Genomic DNA, 20,235 nt, shown 5'->3' with positions numbered 1-20,235 from the left:
TTGAGAGTGACGGAACACTTGCAGAGACCTCCGTGGGAGATGTTTTGTGTTCATGTGCTCTTGTATATCTACTGGATGGAGACGTTAAGGCCTTGAGTCTCTGCAGTGGTGGGATTCAGACACTGGCCAAAGGCACTGAATTGGTCTGAGATGGCCTGGCTGGTGCCCGTCACACCGCTGCTCTGAATGGGGCTGGGCTTCCTGCACAGGGCCGCTGCTGTCTGTGCCAGCTGCATGCAGCTGTGCTGCAGAGCCCTGGCGTCTCGCGTAGCACTACAAGCCCATGCTTGGCCATCAAACCCACATTCAACTGCCCTGATTGAGGTCAGGCAGAGGAAGGACGTATGTGGGACAAGTGCCATTCTACCCAAAGGACAGGTGGAAAATACAGCTGATGGTGAAGAGAAAGGCAAACTGAGCTCTCCCTGTGCTACTCCACGTGCTCAGCTGAACACCTCTGCCCTCTGTCTGAACATCATGACTTGGGAAAGGTTCGCTTGTCCTGCATGTGGGCTTCTGCTATCCTTTCACCTCCTCAAAGGGATTCCCCACCAGCCCCCAAGAGACACCTTCAGGTGCTGGCCTGTCTCTCAGCACTGCCTCATGACAGCTTGCAGCCAGCTCCACGGAGAGGGATGCAGGATTTGCTTCTTGCTTCCTCCACTCATTATGACATCACAAAATGTCTCGGAACAGCCTTGCTATGACATCATACTGGTCTTAGAGCATGCTAAGATCCATCCCATCTGGTGCAACGGACTCTTAAGGACTGACCTTACCTAAGTAACCTCTGACTCCATCTCCATCCACTGCTGTGTTTTGGCTGGGCTCTGCCTTTTAGGCACACGCAACTCAGAGACCTTGCTGCAGAAGACAAAGGCCGAGAGTACCTCCAACCTATCTATTCCTCCTCTTGCTAAACCCAGCAGTGGCCACACATTCTTTTCATTTCCTCTTGACCTTTTCCTCAAGTAGGAACAGCTGATTGTTGTGCCCCTGAACTTCTTTAGCCCCCAACATAAAAAGGACATGGACCAGTTGGAGAGGGTCCAGAGGAGGCCACAAAGATGATAAAAGGGCTGGAGCACCTCTCCTATGAGGACAGGCTGAGAGAGTTGTGGCTGTCCAGCCTGGAGAAGAGGAGGCTCCGGGGAGACCTGATAGCGGTCTTCCAGTACCTCAAGGGGGCCTGCAAGAAGATGGGGAGAGGCTGTTCAGTAGGGCCTGTTGCAATAGGACAAGAGGTAATGGTTTTAAAATAGAGGGGGGTAGATTTAGATTGGAAATTAGGAAAAAAATTTTTACAATGCTAGTTATAGAACACTGGAACAGGTTGCCCAGAATGGTGGTAGAAGCCCCATCCCTGGAAACGTTCAAGGCCAGGCTGGATGAGGCTCTGAGCAACCTGACCTAGTCAGGGATGTCCCTGCTCCTTGTAGGGGGGTTGGACTAGATGACCTTTGAAGGTCCCTTCCAACCCTAACCATTCTATGATTCTATGATTCTTCCCTGAAAATTGTTGCACTAGTCTCCAATAGGCAGAGTAGAAGGAATAGCTTTGGTTCTGACCCTCTTGAAGGGACCTCTCGTGCTTATTTAAAAGAAATGAACAATGAATACAGTGGCCAGGATTAGAGAGGCCCTGCCTCCAGCCAGGTGTAGAAGAGGGACAACAGAGTTTATTGGACTGTGTGGATCCGATGGCCTGGCACATCAGACCCACAAGAGTACAAAGCTCTAGTGGATACTGGTGCACAATGTACCTTGATGCCATCAAGATATAATGGGGCAGAACCCATTTGTATTTCTGGAGTGACAGGAGGATCCCAAGAGCTGTCTGTATTGGAGGCTGAAGTGAGCCTGACAGGGAATGAGTGGCAAAAGCACCCCATAGTGACTGGCCCAGATGCTCCATGCATTCTTGGTATAGATTACCTCAGAAGGGGGTATTTCAAGGACCCAAAAGGTGGGCTTTTGGTGTAGGTGCTTTGGAGATGGAGGAAATTATACAGTTGTCCACCTTGCCTGGTCTGTCAGAGGATCCTTCTGTTGTGGGGTTGCTGAAGGTTGAAGAACAACAGGTGCCAATTGCTACCACAACTGTGCACCGGTGGCAGTATCGCACCAACCGAGACTCCCTGATCCCCATCCATAAGCTGATTCATTGGCTGGAGAGCCAGGGAGTGATCAGCAAGTCCCGCTCACCTTTTAACAGTCCCATATGGCCAGTGAGAAAATCAAGTGGAGAGTGGAGGTTAACAGTGGACTATCGTGGCCTGAATGAGGTAACACCACCACTGAGTGCTGCTGTGCCAGACATATTAGAACTTCAGTATGAGCTGGAATCCAAGGCAGCCAAGTGGTGCGCCACCATTGATATTGCCGACACGTGTTTTTCAATCCCATTGGCAGCAGAATGCAGGCCACAGTTTGCTTTCACTTGGAGGGGCGGCCAGTACACTTGGAATCGACTGCCCCAGGGGTGGAAACACAGCCCCACCATTTGCTGTGGGCTGATGCAGGCTGCACTGGAAAAGGGTGGAGCTCCAGAGCACCTGCAGTACATTGATGACATCATCGTATGGGGCAACACAGCAGCAGAAGCTTTTCAAAAAGGGGAGAAAATAATTAAAATCCTCCTGAAAGCTGGGTTTGCCATAAAACCATGTAAGGTGAAATGACCTGCAAGAGAGATACAGTTTTTGGGGATAAAATGGCAAGATGGGCGTTGTCAGATTCCAATAGATATAGTCAACAAAATAACAGCTATGGCTGCACCAACTGACAAAAAGGAAACGCAAGCTTTCCTGGGCGTTGTGGGTTTCTGGAGGATGCATATTCCAAATTACAGTATGATTGTAAACCCTCTCTATGAAGTGACTCGAAAGAAGAATGATTTTAAATGGGGCCCTGAACAACAGCAGGCTTTTGAACAAATTAAACAAGAAATTGTTCACGCGGTGGCTCTTGGGCCAGTCTGGACAGGGCAAGAGGTAAGAAATGTGCTCCACACCACAGCTGGGGAGAATGGCCCTACCTGGAGTCTCTGGCAGAAAGTGCCAGGGGAAACCCGTGGTCGACCCCTTGGGTTTTGGAGCCGGGGATATAAAGGATCTGAGGCCTGCTATACTCCAACCGAAAAAGAAACCCTGTCAGCATACGAAGGAGTTTGAGCTGCTTCAGAAGTGATTGGTACTGAAGCACAGCTCCTCCTGGCACCCCAACTGCCAGAGCTGGGCTGGATGTTCAAAGGAAGGGTCCCCTCTGCGCATCATGCAACGGATGCGACATGGAGCAAGCGGGTTGCACTGCTTACACAGCGGAGCCGAATAGGAAACCCCAATCACCCAGGCATATTAGAAGTAATTACAGACTGGCCAGAAGGCAAAGATTTTGGAAAGCCACCAGAGGAAGAGGTAACGTGTGCTGAAGAGGCCCCACCATATAACAACCTCCCAGAAAATGAGCAGCAGTATGCCCTATTTACTGATGGGTCCTGTCGTACTGTAGGAAAGCATCGGAAGTGGAAAGCTGCTGTGTGGAGTCCTACACGACGAGTGGCAGAAGCTGCTGAAGGCCAAGGTGAATCGAGTTTGCGGAGGTGAAGGCCATCCAGCTGGCTTTAAACATTGCTGAATGGGAAAAATGGCCTGTGCTCTATCTCTACACCGACTCATGGATGGTGGCAAACGCTCTGTGGGGATGGTTAAAGCAATGGAAGCAGAGCAACTGGCAGCGTAGGGGCAAACCTATCTGGGCTGCCACTTTGTGGCAAGATATTGCTGCCCGGTTAGAGCACCTGGTTGTAAAAGTACATCACGTAGATGCCCACGTACCCAAGAGTTGGGCCACTGAAGAACATCAAAACAACCAGCAAGTGGATCAAGCTGCTAAAATTGAAGTGGCTCAGGTGGATCTGGACTGGCAGCATGAGGGTGAACTATTTTTAGCTCAGTGGGCCCATGATACCTCAGGCCATCAGGGAAGAGATGCAACATACCAATGGGCTCGTGATTGAGGGGTGGATTTAACCATGGACACTATTGCACAGGTTATCCTTGAATGTGAAATATGTGCTGCAATCAAACAAGCCAAGCAGTTAAAGCCTCTGTGGTATGGAGGACGATGGCTGAAGTATAAATATGGAGAGGCCTGGCAAATTGATTACATCACACTCCCACAAACTCACCAAGGCAAGCACTATGTACTTACAATGGTGGAAGCAACCACTGGATGGCTGGAAACATATCCTGTATCCCATGCCACTGCCCGAAACACCTTTCTTATGGCGACATGGCACTCCAGAAAGAATTGAATCAGACAACGGTACCCACTTCTGAAACAACCTCATAGACACCTGGGCCAAAGAGCACTGCATCAAGTGGGTATACCACATCCCCTATCATGCACCAGCCCCTGGAAAAATTGAAAGGTCTAATGGGCTGCTGAAAACTACAATGAAAGCAATGGGTGGTGGAACCTTCAAAAATTGGGATAAACATTTAGCAAAAGCCACTTGGTTAGTCAACACTCGGGGGTCCACCAATCGAGCTGGCCCTGCCCAATCTGAACTTCTACATACTGTAGAAGGGGATAAAGTCCCTGTGGTGTACGTAAGGAATATACTGGGGAAGACAGTCTGGGTCATTTCTCCCTTGGGCAGAGGCAAACCCATGCATGGGATTGCTTTTGCTCAAGGACCTGGGTGTACTTGGTGGGTAATGCAGGAGGATGGGAAAGTCCGATGTGTACCTCAAGGAGATCTAATTTTAGGTGAAAAGAGCCAATAATTTGAAGTGCTTGATGTCAGTTACTATACAGTACTGTATGTCATTATCTAGCTATTAAATGTCCCTCCTTGCTTTTTCCTGCTCCACATCCTGAGAGATTTATGTTGTGTCAAAAGTATTATAGTAAAATCATCTAGACCAACAAAGAATGAACTTTAATAAAACAGGAACAATTGCAGCAGTGATGCAACCAGAACTGGCTCTTGCTACTAGCACCTACCAACAGATCTTCAGCCTGCAGACTATGAACTGGCTAAATCACTCGCACCAGATAGACTACCTGAGGAAACACTGTGTTGTCTGTCCTACGCTGAGAGACTGTTATGACAGATGGAGCCCAAAGTTATGGACTGGATAAACTCAACAGACCTTATGAAGGCATACAAGTAGATCAAAGGAAGAAAAAGTTGATGATGAATCGGAAAGTGTAGGATCTGGGCATGGTGTAGATGGTATGGAATAAGGGGTGGATAATGGTTCTGGCCAGGATAGAGTTAATATTCACCTGAGCTGGGTGGAGAACTGAAGCTGGTAGCCCCTATGGCTGGGATAGTTAACTAATTAGCTAACAGCTGGGGTTCATTTACCCAAATTAGCCAAAGGGCTATTCCATCCCATCTGACATCTGCTCAGTATAAAAGTGAGGAGGGTGCTGAAGGGAGTCTCCCTGCTACTTGGAAGAAACTGGGTGTGGAGATTTGTTGTAAGGCATTATACTGTATTTGTATTCCATCACTGTTTTGTTTTCTTCTGTCATTACTGTTAAATTTACTTTTTGTTCAATCTCAACCCACATGTTTGTGGGTTTTTTTCCTGGTTTTCTTTTGTTTACCAAATCTCCCCCTGCTCTCTTGGAGAGTAGGGGAGGAGTGAGAGAGAGACTGCGTAGTCTGGTCCCTGTCGGGGCTGAACTACGACACCATGGAAGAGATGACCCACGCCGGAGCAGTTTCATGAAGGACTGCGGCCCGTGGGAGGGACCCCACGAAGAAGCAGGGGAGGAGGAATGCGAGGAGTTCTTCCCTTGTTGAGGAGGAAGGAGCAGCGTAAAGTGACAAGTGATGAAGTGACCATAACCCCCATTCTCTCTTCCTCCCTGTGCCGCTTGGTCGGCGGGAAGGTGGTAGAGATAATGTTAAGCCCAGGAAGAGGGAGCTGTGGGGGGAAGTTATCTTGTTCTCTGTCTTATTCTCCTGCAATAAAACCAAATAATTTTCCCCAAGTTGAGTCTCTTTTGCCCGTAACGGTAACTTTAATGATTTTTCCGCTGGTCTTATCTCAAATCTCAAGCCTTTTTTCTTACATTCCCTCTCCCTATTCCCTCACAGTGTGGGGGAAGTGAGCAAGAGAGTACATAGTCTGGTCCTGATCGGGCCTAAACTCTGACAGATGCTCATATGCAGGTGTCTATTCTGTGCAGATGTGAACAGAGGCCAGAGCAATCCCACCTCCTGTGCGTTTGTGGTGTGCGTGAGAGGGAGCTGAGTCCCCTTCAAATGCTGGGAACAGAAATGAATGCTGAGATGCCTTTGTAGCCTCAGCTGAATCCCTTCTGTCAGCAGGGATAAAAGAGATCCCTGCCTGTCCCTGTCTGGGTGTCCTGTCCAATTAAAAAAAAAAAGCTATAACTTTGTCTCATGGAGAGAAATTGTGCTTCTGGAAAAAAGTGTCTCTGCCCAGCTGAGGGACCATCAGTGATGGCTTCAGGCTGTTTCCCAGCAGGTTCCCCTGCAGCCCCAGGGACAGCTGGAGGGAGCCCAGAGGGGACAGAGAAAGTGCTGCCTTGGGCTGGGCCTCTGCTGCTGAGCTGGGCCAGGCTCCTGGGATGGAGGGAGCTGCTGGTAACAGGGCAGCGCTGCAGAGAGACAGCTCTGCCCAGGAGCAGCTCCTCTGCCAAGCGCAGCAGGGCTGAGGGCTCTGCCTGCAGGAGCTGAGGGGAGAGGAGCGAGGCAGAGAGAGGTGAAAGGCAGCCTGGGCTGGGAGGAGAGAGGAGAGCTCAACAGGAGAGAAATCTTTACAGCCGTCTATGTGGTAAGTACTTGCATGAAGGGCAATGTGTCTGTAGTTTGTGGAGAGACGTCCAAAATCTGTCACATCCTACAGTCAGGAGGACTTTCACAGTAGAGGAACAGGACGTGCTCCAGAGCAGGAATTCCCTGCTGCACTGCCAGAGGGACAGAGCATGATGGCTGCCTTCTCCCAGGGACGGCTGCAGGGTGTGAATGTGTGTGTGCAGCCAGGGGTGCCCAGGGCTGTTCTTCAGAGCAGGGTCCCTGCGCCCCAGGGGCTGTGTGCTGGGGCAGGGACTCTGCCTCTGCCAGGCTCAGCACTCAGCCTCCCTTTGTGAGCTCCCCACGGCGCTGGGGAAAGAAGCTGTGTGTGGGAGGAACAACTTCTGGCCAAGCAGGGTCCTTCTGCTGTTGAGAGGGTGCTGCGTTGGTCGGGGCTGCTCACAGCTCCACGTCACCACTGGGAAACTTCCAAGGGGATGTTTCAAGAGGAAGGTCAAGGCAGGGTTTGCTATAGAGATAAAGACATTTCCTGAGTCTCTGTTTTTGCTTTCCTACTCTGAGGGTAGGGGTCTAATGAGGGTGGGGAGGAAAAGAGAAATCAAAAAAGGAGCTCTCAAGCTTGGACAAGTTCTTGAAACTCCTGAGCTGTAACTGTGAGTGGTCAGCTGGTCTGCTAAGAGCCTCCTCAGGTGCCTTCAGCCACTCCTCTGCCCAGGGACAGCAGCAGCATCACCCTTGCTGCACCCAGCAGGGTTGTCCTGCCCTGGCCTTTGGAACCTCCAAACAGGAACAGGCACCCAGCCAGTGCCCTGCAAACAGGCAGGTGTCTGTAGGGCAGGGTGAGTGCACAGAGGTTGGGATGGGGTCTGTGAGTGCTGACAGGGAAAAGAGATCAGACAGGGAAACACCTCCCAAGAGGAAAATCCCCAGGCAGCAGGTTTACAGTCAAGGACTGAGGGGAAACTAAAAGCAGAAACGTTGTGGGAGGGAGAATTCAGAAATCTCTGTATCATCCCCTCCAGGGCAGACCCCTTCCTCTGAGCAAGCCCCCTGGCCTCCTCTCCCACCCACCCAAGCCTCTGCCCGCAGGGCTGCGGGGTCCCAGCCATGAACCCCCTCCTCTGCAGCCAGAGCTCCAGCAGAGCCGTGCTGCAGCTCTCCAGCCACGTGCCCACGGCCCTCTGCAGAGCACAGGGGCTGAGAGCAGCTGCCCGGCAATGGTGGTGTCGGGGAGGGGGCACGCACAGCTGGGGGAGGGGGACGCTGTCCCCAGTGCCCGCCTGCCTCTGCCCTGTCCTCTCTCAGCCCCACCCTGGCTGTATTTGCCCTTGTGCCTCCACCTCTCTGTGGTGCTGCTGCTGGGATCTTGTTCTTGCTGTCAGGCTGTCTGGGGAGGGGAGTTCCAGCTGCAGAGTCCCCCCCTGATCTTGTGGGTCCTTTCCTGCAGCTGTGTCCATGGGAACAAGTGTCCCAGCTTTCACCTGTGGGGCTGTGGGCAATGCAGGCTGTGGGGCTGGGGCATCAGCTGCTTTTCCCTCAGTGGGATACCAGCATGAAAACACCTAACATAATATTTTGGGGTGTCCTTCCAAGCTGTGAATTTTTCTCAAGCATGCCAAACTGTCTCTTACCATCTTTGTGTTATCTGAAATTCCCATGGATAAGCACGGAGATGCTATGACCAGAGAAATGCTGTTGAGCTGGGCTACAATTGAGGTGCTGAGACCTTGAGAAAGGGTGAGACATTTATTGCTCTGCAGTGGATCCCTGTGCTCTCAGAAGTGTCTGCTGGCATCTCACAAAAACATAGCAGTGTACTTGCCCTCAAACTCAAAAAGGTGCAAACACAGAGCACCTGGGACCGATGGACAGAGTAGCTCCCCTCACTCTGCTCTGAGCTACAGGCAATCCCCTTCCTATGCAGGTTTCACTCTGTTGTCTCTGAGAGCAGAAGAAAAGCTGAGAGTTACTCAGATGCTAATACAACCATAAAAAAGATGAGGGATTTTGTTCTATTTTTCAGTTTCCATCAGCTTTTCCTACCATCTTCATTTCTTAGAACAGGAAATGCAGATACTGACAAGCCCTTCTGCATTAGTAATGGTTTAATCTGGCAAAGGTGAGCACCAGAGCTGGCCCCTGCTTCCACCGTTCCCATGAACTCACTGCTGCAGAGCAGGGCTGGCACCTGGGCAGCCAGCGGGCAGAGGCCCAGCTCCTCACGGCACATTCAGCCAGCACCAAACCAGAGCTTCAGCAATGGAGATAAAGGAAGGTCTTCAGAAATGGGAAAAAAAAAAGGGATAGGAGGTTTAGGAAGCAGGGGGTCTGTATAAAACTTATCGGTTTGGCTCAGAAAATTCTCTCCAAGTTTGCAATGACTTTTCCTCCCTGCAGGCATTGCCATCTCCAGACAACAAATGTCCAACGGCAGCTCCATCACTGAGTTCTTCCTCCTGGCATTCACAGAGACACGGGAGCTGCAGCTCTTGCACTTCTGGCTCTTCCTGGGCATCTACCTGGCTGCCCTCCTGGCCAACGGCCTCATCATCACTGCCATAGCCTGCGACCACCGCCTCCACACCCCCATGTACTTCTTCCTCCTCAACCTCTCCCTCCTTGACCTAGCATCCATCTCCTCCACTGTTCCCAAAGCCATGGCCAATTCCCTCTTGGACACCAGGGCCATTTCCTACTCAGGATGTGTGGCCCAACTATTCCTCTTTTTACTTTTTATCTCAGCAGAGTACTATCTTCTCACTGTCATGGCCTATGACCGCTATGTTGCCATCTGCAAACCCCTGCACTACGGGACCCTCCTGGGCAGCAGAGCTTGTGTCCACATGGCAGCAGCTGCCTGGGGCAGTGGGTTTCTCCATGCTCTGCTGCACACTGCCAATACATTTTCACTGCCACTCTGCCAGGGCAATGCTGTGGACCAGTTCTTCTGTGAAGTCCCTCAGATCCTCAAGCTCTCCTGCTCTGAAACCTACATCAGAAAAGCTGGGCTTATTGTGGTTAGTGTTTGTTTTTCATTTGTCTGTTTTGTTTTCATTGTGGTGTCCTATGTGCAGATCTTGAGGGCTGTGCTGAGGATCCCCTCTGAGCAGGGACGGCACAAAGCCTTTTCCATGTGCCTCCCTCACCTGGCTGTGGTGTCCCTGTTTATCAGCACTGCCATGTTTGCCTACCTGAAGCCCCCCTCCATCTCCTCCCCAATCCTGGACCTGGTGGTGTCATTTCTGTACTCGGTGGTGCCTCCAGCAGTGAACCCCCTCATCTACAGCATAAGGAACCAGGAGCTCAAGGATGCCCTACGGAAACTGGCCCAATGCACATCATTTCACTGACAACATCCTACCTCCCCTTCTATATACATTCCCCAGAGTTTATCTTAGGCCATATGTTTTTTCTTCCCTGTGATAATTCTACTTATATATCATTTTCTAGGTTTATATCACATTTCTTGAGACTTGATCCTGTTGTGTCTGAGCCTTGCACCACAGTGTGTCCGATGTCACCTGTCCAATAGCAGCCTCTGTAGAGTTTCCCTCTAGGTTGTAATTCTGTCTCACCACATCTTTCTGTTATCTCCAAGCCCCATGTGTAAGCAGGGAGATACTGTGACCAAAGAAACGCTGTTGGACTGATGAAATGAGCCATGCGTGTCTTTGTGGGGTTCCGACACCTTGAGAAGAGGTGAGAGATTCACTTGTCTGCATCCAAGTTCAGGGCATTGCTCTCCTCTCAGCAGTGTCTGGTGGCTTTGCAGGATAAACTGGGGAATGTCATTGCTCTCCATCTGAGAAAGGTGTGATCCAGGGCAGCTGGGAATAAGAAAGAGCTCAGTGTACACTGAGCCACAGACAATCCTTTCCTTTGCTGGTGTCTCTGTTTTCTCCCTGAGTGCAGCAGAAATGCTGAAGGTTGCTAACATCCAGGAATATTCCCTAGGGAAGAAGGGGATGGAGATTTAAAAAAACCCCAAACCTCTCAAAATCCTTTCTGCAAACCTGTTTCCTTTCCTTAGCACTGGCAGTGCAGATGCTGACAAGCCCTTCTGCTTTAGGAGCGGTTTTATCTGACAAAGTCAAACACCAGCATTGGCCCCTCACCCCGTCATTCCCATGACCCCGCTGCTGCAGAAAGGGCTGACTCCTCGGCAGGCAATGGGTGGGGGCTCTTCTCCTCACAGCACATTCAGCCAGCACCGCCCAGAGTTCCAGGCACAGAGCTGAGGGAAGGTCTCCTAGAAAATGTAAAGGACGTGCAGAGCAGGGGAAGGTCTATGAGATATGGCTTTTTATCTGCTCAGAGAGATCTTCCCTAAGTTGTCACTGTCTTTCCCTCTGCCATTTTTCAGCCCCACTCGAGACCAGACTACGCATTCACTCTCTCACTCCCTCCACCCTCCAAGACAATAGGGAGAGATTGAGATCTGGACGGAAAACACCAAAAATAGTAGCACGATAATTAAGGATAATCTTTGACAATAGATGATAAAGTATGTAGCTTATTTTACAGCACACGATGTAAATATACAGAATTAATCACGAAGAAGGAAGGTATTACTCCAACTAACAAGGACAGCAGGATAAATATGGAGCAAACAAGCTATTGGCAAAACATCAGGAGCACAGATGGACAACAAACAGCTGCCGTGGGCAATTAATGGCATATGAGGGCCCAGAGGTAAAAAGTTTAACCTCCTCTTCCTCACTCTTCCCTGCTGCCTTCATCCCCAAAGACCCCCGTGCACAACCACCAGACATCACGGCGCAGGCGCAATAAGGAGGAGTCTGGAGCATGGACTAGGGAAATGAGTTCCAGGAATGGGTCCACCTTTTTGGGAAAAGGTCATGAATATGTATAGGCTTTATCACAATCCTTATGAATATGTAAACACTCCTGTGGATGAATATAGAAAAGTCCACTGACACAGGCGCGCATCTTTTTCGGGAAGCGATTCCCTGTGCGCCCAGTGCATTGAAAATAAACTATACCTACTTTACAGCCTTCTGGGTTGTGGAGTTTCTTTCTCCGCATGTCACTGTGAGGCTCCATGGGCTGCAGGGGGACAACCTGCTCCACCATGGTCATCACCACAGGCTGCAGGGCAATCTTGGCCAGGAGCCGCATTACTGCTCGCACTCCTTCTGCACTGACCTTGGTGTCCGCAGCTGTTCCACTCACAGGAAATCCTTCACAGCAGGCAGGCAGATGCCTCTCAGGGTCTCTTCACATCATCCATCACATCTCCTCTCCACTTCTTGCAGCTGGGCTGGGCCGAGTCAGGCCCAGTCGGCCGTCCGGCCGATAACACAGAGGTGTTATCACGGAACATTCTGCTACCAATTGGCTCGGCCTTGGCCAGCAGTAGGTCTGCCCTAGGCCCGTCCAAGTCCACTGAACCAAGGGTTGTAACTTCTAGCAGCTTCTTAGAGAAGCTACCACCGTAGCACCCCGTCACTAAATAAAACCAGAACAGTCCTTCACTGGATACATCTTCTGGGCAGTGAGCTGACCATCTCTGTAGAACATATGATCTCCAGGACACCCGACTGTCTGCTTTGCCTGTCCTGTTGGCCTGTGGGCTGCCCTCCAGAAAGGCTCAGGTCTCTCATAGCAGCGCTGAGCTTTCCCTTGGAGGCCAGGACTCTCCTCTCAGAGTCCTTTGCTTCTCTCGTGAGGAGTTGTGTCCTGCTCTGTCACAACTCCACCTCTGGGCTGGGAAGGAGAAGAATTCACAGGTCCACTCTTTGAAACATTGCTCCCCTGCTCTCATCAGAGTTCAGCTGTGTTTATTTGTTTTGTTTGTTTCTTTTTTATAAGACTGATATGTGCATGAAGTCATATTGTAGGCAAAAGAAGTGAAAGCACAGGGCAGATGGGAGAATTACGATTGGACACTGCCGCTCTCCAGATGCTGCACTAAGACACAGAGAGTTGGGCCATTTGCCTGTCCCATCTCAAGATTCTTCACACTTGCAGTCATAAACCCAAGGATTTCTACCCCTGAAACAAACACTCAACAGATGTGATATTGAAAAATACCCAATAGAGAAAACAATTATTATAAACACATGCCAAGACTCTGTTCCGCACTCTCTTCAGAGCCATGAGTGGAATCACTGAACTTTTCCATTTAAGCTGGATTACATCTGACATCCCTTGTGAACATCGGAACTGCCACAAAACCAGCTCCCACGCACCCACTACAGCAGGGCAAAGCTGACTCCTCAGCTGCTCCTCAGGCAGAGCTCCTGCTCCTCACAGCAACCTCAGACTGTACGAATCAGAGAGAGAAAAAGAATTTCAGTGGGGAGGGATGGGGGATATACTATGAAAATTGGAGGGGCTTTCCTCAGAGATGTTTGTCCTGATTTTTCACTGTATTTTCCTTTTTTGAGCAGTGCTCTCGTGCCAAGAAACAGAAAATGTCCAATGGCAGCTCCATCACTGAGTTCCTCCTCCTGGCATTCGCAGACACACGGGAGCTGCAGCTCTTGCTCTTCTGGCTCTTCCTGGGCATCTACCTGGCTGCCCTCCTGGCCAACGGCCTCATCATCACTGCCATAGCCTGCGACCACCGCCTCCACAGCCCCATGTACTTCTTCCTCCTCAACCTCTCCGTCCTTGACCTGGGCTGCATCTCCACCACTGTCCCCAAATCCATGGCCAATTCCCTCTGGAACAGCAGGAACATCTCATACTCAGGATGTGCGGCACAGGTCTTTTTCTTCTTCTTTTTGATGTCAGCAGAGTACTGGCTTCTCACTGTCATGGCGTATGAAGGCTACATTGCCATCTGCAAACTCCTGCACTACGGGACCCTCCTGGGCAGCAGAGATTGTGTCCACATGGCAGCAGCTGCCTGGGGCAGTGGGTTTCTCAATGCTCTGCTGCACACTGCCAATACATTTTCACTGCCACTCTGCCAGGGCAATGCTGTGGACCAGTTCTTCTGTGAAATCCCCCAGATCCTCAAGCTCTCCTGCTCAGACTCCTACCTCAGGGAAATGTGGGTTATTGTGATCAGTCTCTTAATATCCTCTGGGTGTTTTGTGTTCATTGTGGTGTCCTATGTGCAGATCTTCAGGGCTGTGCTGAGGATCCCCTCTGAGCAGGGACGGCACAAAGCCTTTTCCATGTGCCTCCCTCACCTGGCTGTGGTCTCTCTGTTTCTCAGCACTGGCATGGTTGCCTACCTGAATCCCCCCTCAATGTCTTCCCCATCTCTGGACCTGACAGTGACTGTTCTTTACTCAGTGGTGCTTCCAGCAGTGAACCCCCTCATCTACAGCATGAGGAACCAGGAGCTGAAAGACACAGTGCAGAAGCTGATTCAATCAGCTCTTTCTCAGAAGCATTAAGCTGCCCATGTCTCTACAGAAGTCATTGCAAATTCTCCTGTGCTTTGGACATTTTATCTGTGATAAGCATGTTTCCCCATGCCTACATGCACTCCACTTGACCAGAGGCATGGACCCAGCCTGTCTGACCCAGAGGTCTGTTCACGTGTGTCTGGCACAATGGTAGAGCTAGCCTCCCATGTTGCATCACGATAATAAAAGAAAGTTCCTACAATATCTGTGTCTGGAGGTTGGGCTCTCATTCCAAACCTGAAATCAGGCTAAAGGAATTACCCCCACAGTGCCGTGCTGCTGTGCTGGGGTTCTCCATGGGATGAGGGGAGGAGGGTTGGGGCAAGGTGTTTGAGAACGGGCCTGGTCTGAGCCTTAACATGTGGGTGTCTGGTTCCCTTGGAGATGGTGAATGATCGACATTCCACACAGGGATCTGCCCGGGACTGTCACCCCATGGCTTCCTCACCACAGGCCCCTCACTCTGCAGAGCAGGGACAGCAGCTCAGGGCCATGTGGAGAGCACAGGTAGGGGACAGGGGCAGCAAGTCAGGTCAGCATGGACACACTGCCCTAGAGAACGGCTCTCTGGGGGCAAGGACATCCCTGGAGATAAGCAAAGGAGCAACTCTGTGCTTCCAGGACGGGACCAATGACCAAGAGAAACCTATTTCTGAATGCACCAGCTCGGGGCAGCTTTCTCTATTGCTGGGGAGCCGCAGCAGCCTGAGGAGCCCCCGGGCCAGGAGACTTTTCCTGGGAGAGGGGCTGGCACAGAACAACTTGTTGGCAGTGGACAAGAAGGATGTCTGGGAGACAGGCACAAGGGACACATGGAGACACTGTCCTCTGTCACTTCATGCCATGGGTGGCCTTCAGCCCTGAGACACCTCCCTTTCCTTCCTTCACTCTCCATGCTTGGATGGACCTCAGGAAACATCCATGAGCATGGAAGATGCACAAACGTCCTGGGCTGAGTTCCCATCGCTGCGGGGGAAGAGGAAAGATTGTGAGACACATGGGAGTGCAGGGGTGCAGTGGTGTGTGCGTGGCAGTGTGTGTGTAAAAGAGAGGAAGAAGATGTGAAATGGCGAGGGGTGGGAGTGTGTCATGCTCAAGTGAAATATGTTCAGTTTTGATGTTGAGGCAGCAGAAGCAGAAGAAGGAGGATGTGCTGTTCAGGGCTGGGACACGAAGCCAAACAGAAGGTTTCTAGTGAGTCAGGGGGTTGGCACACTTTTGTTAATCGAGGAGCATTAGTAGGTATTTCGGAGAAGCTGCACAGGTGATGGGGAACTCACAGCCATTGTGAGTTCAGTCAAACTTGGGACAGCAAGGGGTCAGAGTGAGGTGGGGAAGCAGGGGTGGAGATGGTCTCTTTGTTGCGACTCGAACCCCCCAACAGAATGGAAAACCTTTTCCTTTCTACTGTGGCTACTGTTTCTTCCAGTGAGACCCCTAGGAGTACACCAGTTCCTTACAGCCACAAGGCTTTTTTCCCATTCCCCACTCTCCACAGAGGCTGGGAGGTGTCCTACTGCTCTCCTGCACTCAGCATCACACACCCTCACATCTCAGTGCTCCCAGGAATGGCCCTCAGCATCCCATGAGGGAAAGGATGCCCCTGCCCAGGGTATGGGGTCAGTCCTTGATCATCCTGCTCAATGAAACATGTCAAGGGCTTTCACAGTCACCTTAACACTGGATTTTCAACCTGTAAGCAGTGCCTCTGACTTCCTACTTCACCAGCTCACAGGGTTAGCAACCTTATCATTCCTCCACGGTCTCTTCAGTGATGGCCCTCAGTGGGGCCCACTGACATCCCCGGAGACTTGGAGGTTTGCTGCTGACTTTGACTGCTGTAGAGGCCCCTTGAATCCACTTTCGGTGCCTGCAGTTCAGGAATTGGCACCAGAGGGCTCATTAACATGCAAAATGCCCTAACAAGCCAAGTCTCTGGGCATAATTCAATTCCTCCGTTCTTATGTGGCTAATTTGAGAGGCTACAGGAGTGTAGTCAAAGTACAAAGTTCTCAGTGATCAATGTCAGTAAGACATTATGTGGTGCACCACACCATTCTTTCTGCTTACGCATTACGTGCCATCAGCAAACTCCTATTGATACTGATCTTGAGTCCTGATTGAATCGGAATATGTAGGGAAGTCAAGACCCTGTATGTCAGACACTCTATGGGCAGTCTTCATCCCCATGTACAACCTCACATCTCTCTCCTCAGCCACCTGGGACTGACAGCACCTCTGTTCAGATCAGAGCTTTCTCCACTCCAGCCTGTAGCTGCCTGATTTCGCCCATTGACACCAGTTTCCACTTGTTTTACTTGGGGAATGACATGCACCTGGATACAGAATGATGTTTCTTAAGTATATATAAAAAAAAAAATAAATGTGTGTCCAGTTAAATTTTAAAAACAGTGCACTCCAGACCGTTAATAAAGATATCAACCAGTGTTGCCCTAAGGGTTGGTCACTGAAGGAGGCCACTATTAACTGGCTGCACTGTGACTGCATGGCTCAGTCAAGTTTCCACCCACTCCAGAGCTCAGCGGTTCGGATACAGAGAGACCAGTGGGCCTGCGTTAAAGGCCTTGGTAAAGCAAGGGCCCATTAATTCCCCTTGTGCACACAGCCGTTCCTCTTCATGGAGAATGCAACCGCGCTTGTCAAGGGTGATTTTTATTTGCGCTTGCTGACTCTTCCCAATCTTGTCCATTTCAGGCCTGGAATCTTCTTCCAGGCAGATTTACTCCACCATCTTACCAGGGAATGAGGTGAGGCTGACTGGGCTGTAGTTCTCCAAATCCTCCTCCTAACCCTTCTTGAAGATGGGTGCAACATCTGCCTTTCTGCAGTCATCAACAGCCTTCCCAGAGGGCCCTGAAATTTCAAGGACAGACAAGCACAATCTTGCAAGGTCCAGCTTCCCCAGCACCCTTGGGTGTATCGTGTCCTTTTCCATGGACTTGTTTTCTCGCATGAGTGGAATGCGCCTCACTCAAAAGAGAGAAGCTGTAATACGTTTTATTGAGGCAAAATAATAATTAGACAGAGTTTGACATACTTGATGGAATTTAACAAAGTTTAACAGTGGTTTACCAGGATAAGGAAAAGGATAAGGAAGACTCTTTTGCCAAGTCATGAAGTTCAGAGTGGATCCTCTTGCTTTAGAAACTCCTTGTGAAGCCTAGGTGCTGCAAGGGCCAATCTTACTTTCAGACTTGGACAATGGTTTATGACTAATGGAATTATCTGTACAAAGTTTATAAATAATATTGAGTAGCTACATGGATTAGTAATGTTTCATTAGGATTAATTCAGCATGCTATCAGTCACTTAGCAGGGATCCGTCCTCAGTAAGGGATCTCCCATCCTTGGGCAGAGATTTATGCCAAGATAAGATCCCTTACTCTTTTTACGAAGACTAAGATCCCTTAGTCTCAGGTGAGGGATCTCAAACTGTGAGAGGTGTCCCTGCTCAAAGGGAGAGTCACCTGGCATGCAGTCCAGCTGCCATTCAGGGAGAGCTCGAACTGGGCCCATCCTGATGGTAGTATTTATAGAGCAGTTGGCTGCTAGTCAATAGCACAGACAAGATAGACGTCATCATTTTAGCTCTGGTGTCTTCTTCTCTACTTTGGTTATCTTGCATTTTTTGGGCTTCAAGACCACCTCTCAATTTTTTTTTTTTCCTGAGGCACCTTCTCTCCCTTGTGCGTGAGCCAGGACCTAACAGCTCGCAGGTTCACTGCAGGCCATGAGTTATCCTTAGTTGACTGACTTAGGCTCCTCAGTCAACCCAAACTAGAGTACAGCTACGGGTCCAGTGAATCCATCACAGAGGCCTTGCTAGTGAAGACAGAGGAAAAAAAGACACAGGGTACTTCAGACCTAGCTCATCTACTCTTCCTAAATTTGAACACAGTGTAACCAGTCGGTCAGAAGAAGTGATTATCCTGCTGTATTTAGTATTGATACGGCCTCAGCTTGAGCACTGTGTAGGTGTGGGGCCCACAGTTTAAGAAGCATTTTAAGGTACTTGAATGCATGCAGAGGAGGGCAACATGGCTGGAAGGCATGTCCTATGAGGAGCGGCTGAGGACAAACTAGGTTTGTCTAGTTTGGAGAGAAGGAGGCTGAGGAGCGACCTCAATGCTCTTTACAGGTTCCTGAGGAGGGAACGTGGAGAGGGAGGTGCTGAGCTCTTCTCCCTGGTATCCAAGTGTGGGAATGGCTTAAAGCTGCACCACGGGAGTTTTAGACTGGACATTAGGAAGAATTTCTTTACTGAGAGGGTGGTCAAACCCTGGAACAGGCTTCCTAGAGAGGCAGTTGATGCCCCATGTCAGTGTTTAAAAGGCATTTGGGCAATGCCCTAACAGCATGTTTTAACTTTTGGTCAGCCCTGAAGTGGTCAGGTAGTTGGAATAGATGATTGCTGTAGGTCCCTTCCAATTGCAAAATTCAATTCCATTCAGTTCAGTTCTGTTCTGTTCTGTTCCATTCTATTCTATTCTAAATTCAACTGTGGCCTACTTCACATTTATTTGGGGTTTTTTTAACTGTTAAGGAAGCAGTAGTAGCTCATCTTGTTGCCCTTTGACATTCCTTGCAAGCTTGAATTTTGGGGAGCTTTAACTCCCCTAAGATAATCCCTATTTCTCCAGACAGCTTTTCTAAACTCCACCTTTGCAGCCTGTCCCTGCTTCCAGCTCCTGCGTGCTGCCTTTTGGCACTGGAGCTGAGCCGTGAGGCTCCTGGTTAGCCCAGCCAGTTTCCTGAGATGAAGGCTTGTTTTCCTGAGTATCAGGACAGACCTTTCCTGTGCTTGGAGGAAGATGTCCTTAAAGGACTCTCAGCTGTCATAGATTTTTATCTTTCAGAGCTTCCTCTCCATGGGATCTCCTACAACAACAACCCTGAGCAGGCCAATGTCTGCTTCTCTGAGATCTCAAACCTGAGTTCTCTTGCTCTTCTGTCTTACTTCCCATGTGTCGTAGTTTAGCCTCGCTTGGGACCTTGCAAGAGAAGAGTTTTCTAGCAGAGGTGACTCTGCAGTGCCTTGTGCCAATCTCCAGGAACACAAGGGACCACAAAGAATGTCCCTGGGTGGCAGGGCCTGTGATCCAGCCACGCTGTGGACATCGGTGGCGTGGTTTTTCTTTATGTCATCAGGGACATGGGTAGAGGATAAAGGAGAGGAGAACTGTCAGGGCTTGAGAGCACAGGGACATGAGTGGTGACCCTGGTGTGATGTTCCTCCCAATCCTGCAGTACCCCTGGGTGTAGATGGGATGGATCTTGCATGCTTGCCGTGGTGCTGGTGTACAGATGCTGCACACACCAGGCCCCTTTGGGAGGCTCTGGGGTTTCTGCCCAGCCCCTACTCCAGGGGGACATGGCTTTCCTGGAGGTCCCATGCTGTATTTCCAGCCACAAGCAGTTGTGCTGGGCACCCCAGGGACCAGACAGGGCACTAGCGACCTTTCTTATGCCATTGAGGGAAAAACCTTGAAATAATGTCAGTGCCTGCGACAGAGGGATGTGCACATGCAGTTTTGCAGTGAGCTGAGCTCTACTGAGTATAGAGGATGGGACCTAGAGAGAGATCTGACTCCCCTCCCAGTGCACTCATCCTTTTGGTCATCTGGAAGTCCAGCAGCTGCCTTGGAAATGTGTCTACCAGATGTCCAGGTGCCCTAAACACTGAATGAAATCTGAGGTGACAAAGTGACCCTGTTCTCACAGCCCCACAGCTGACACTCAGGCAGGTGCAGGTGTCCCATGTGTGCTCCATCACAGCTTACAGAGATTTACACACGTCTTGGACTGTCCCTGGCACCTCCAGTGCCTAGCAGGTGTTTGTGAGTGAGCTGGTCACTGCCACCATCCATCCCCATGGATGATGGTGGGAGCTCAGGGAAGTGGCTGGCCTGTAGCCCCTATTTTGTGCACACTGAGCTGAGGCAAGAGGATTCCTGACTCCTGTGGGTCTGTGGGGTGTATGGGGCAGAGGTGAACCCCACTCCAGGCTCTGGGCTTCTCACCAGAGAG

General features: G+C 50.3%; 1 protein-coding gene across 1 annotated transcript; it reads left to right on the top strand.

Moving 5' to 3' along the window:
• The first annotated feature begins 9,222 nt into the window (after nucleotides 1-9,222).
• Nucleotides 9,223-10,152, top strand: LOC147599871 (olfactory receptor 14A16-like). Its single transcript, XM_086753703.1, has one exon. It carries the CDS (start codon nucleotides 9,223-9,225, stop codon nucleotides 10,150-10,152), a length of 930 nt encoding a protein of 309 aa, XP_086609829.1.
• The last annotated feature ends 10,083 nt before the right edge of the window (nucleotides 10,153-20,235 follow it).

Source organism: Chlamydotis macqueenii, chromosome 8, assembly GCF_036417535.1.
Source record: "Chlamydotis macqueenii isolate bChlMac1 chromosome 8, bChlMac1.mat, whole genome shotgun sequence".
Taxonomy (NCBI): domain Eukaryota; kingdom Metazoa; phylum Chordata; class Aves; order Otidiformes; family Otididae; genus Chlamydotis; species Chlamydotis macqueenii.
The sequence above is the reverse complement of the archived record's forward strand: the minus strand, read 5'-3'. Positions and strand labels throughout refer to the sequence as shown.

Excerpts from the sequence above, each read along its gene's own strand:
- LOC147599871 (XM_086753703.1), top strand. The coding sequence starts at position 9,223 with ATGTCCAACGGCAGCTCCATCACTGAGTTCTTCCTCCTGGCATTCACA.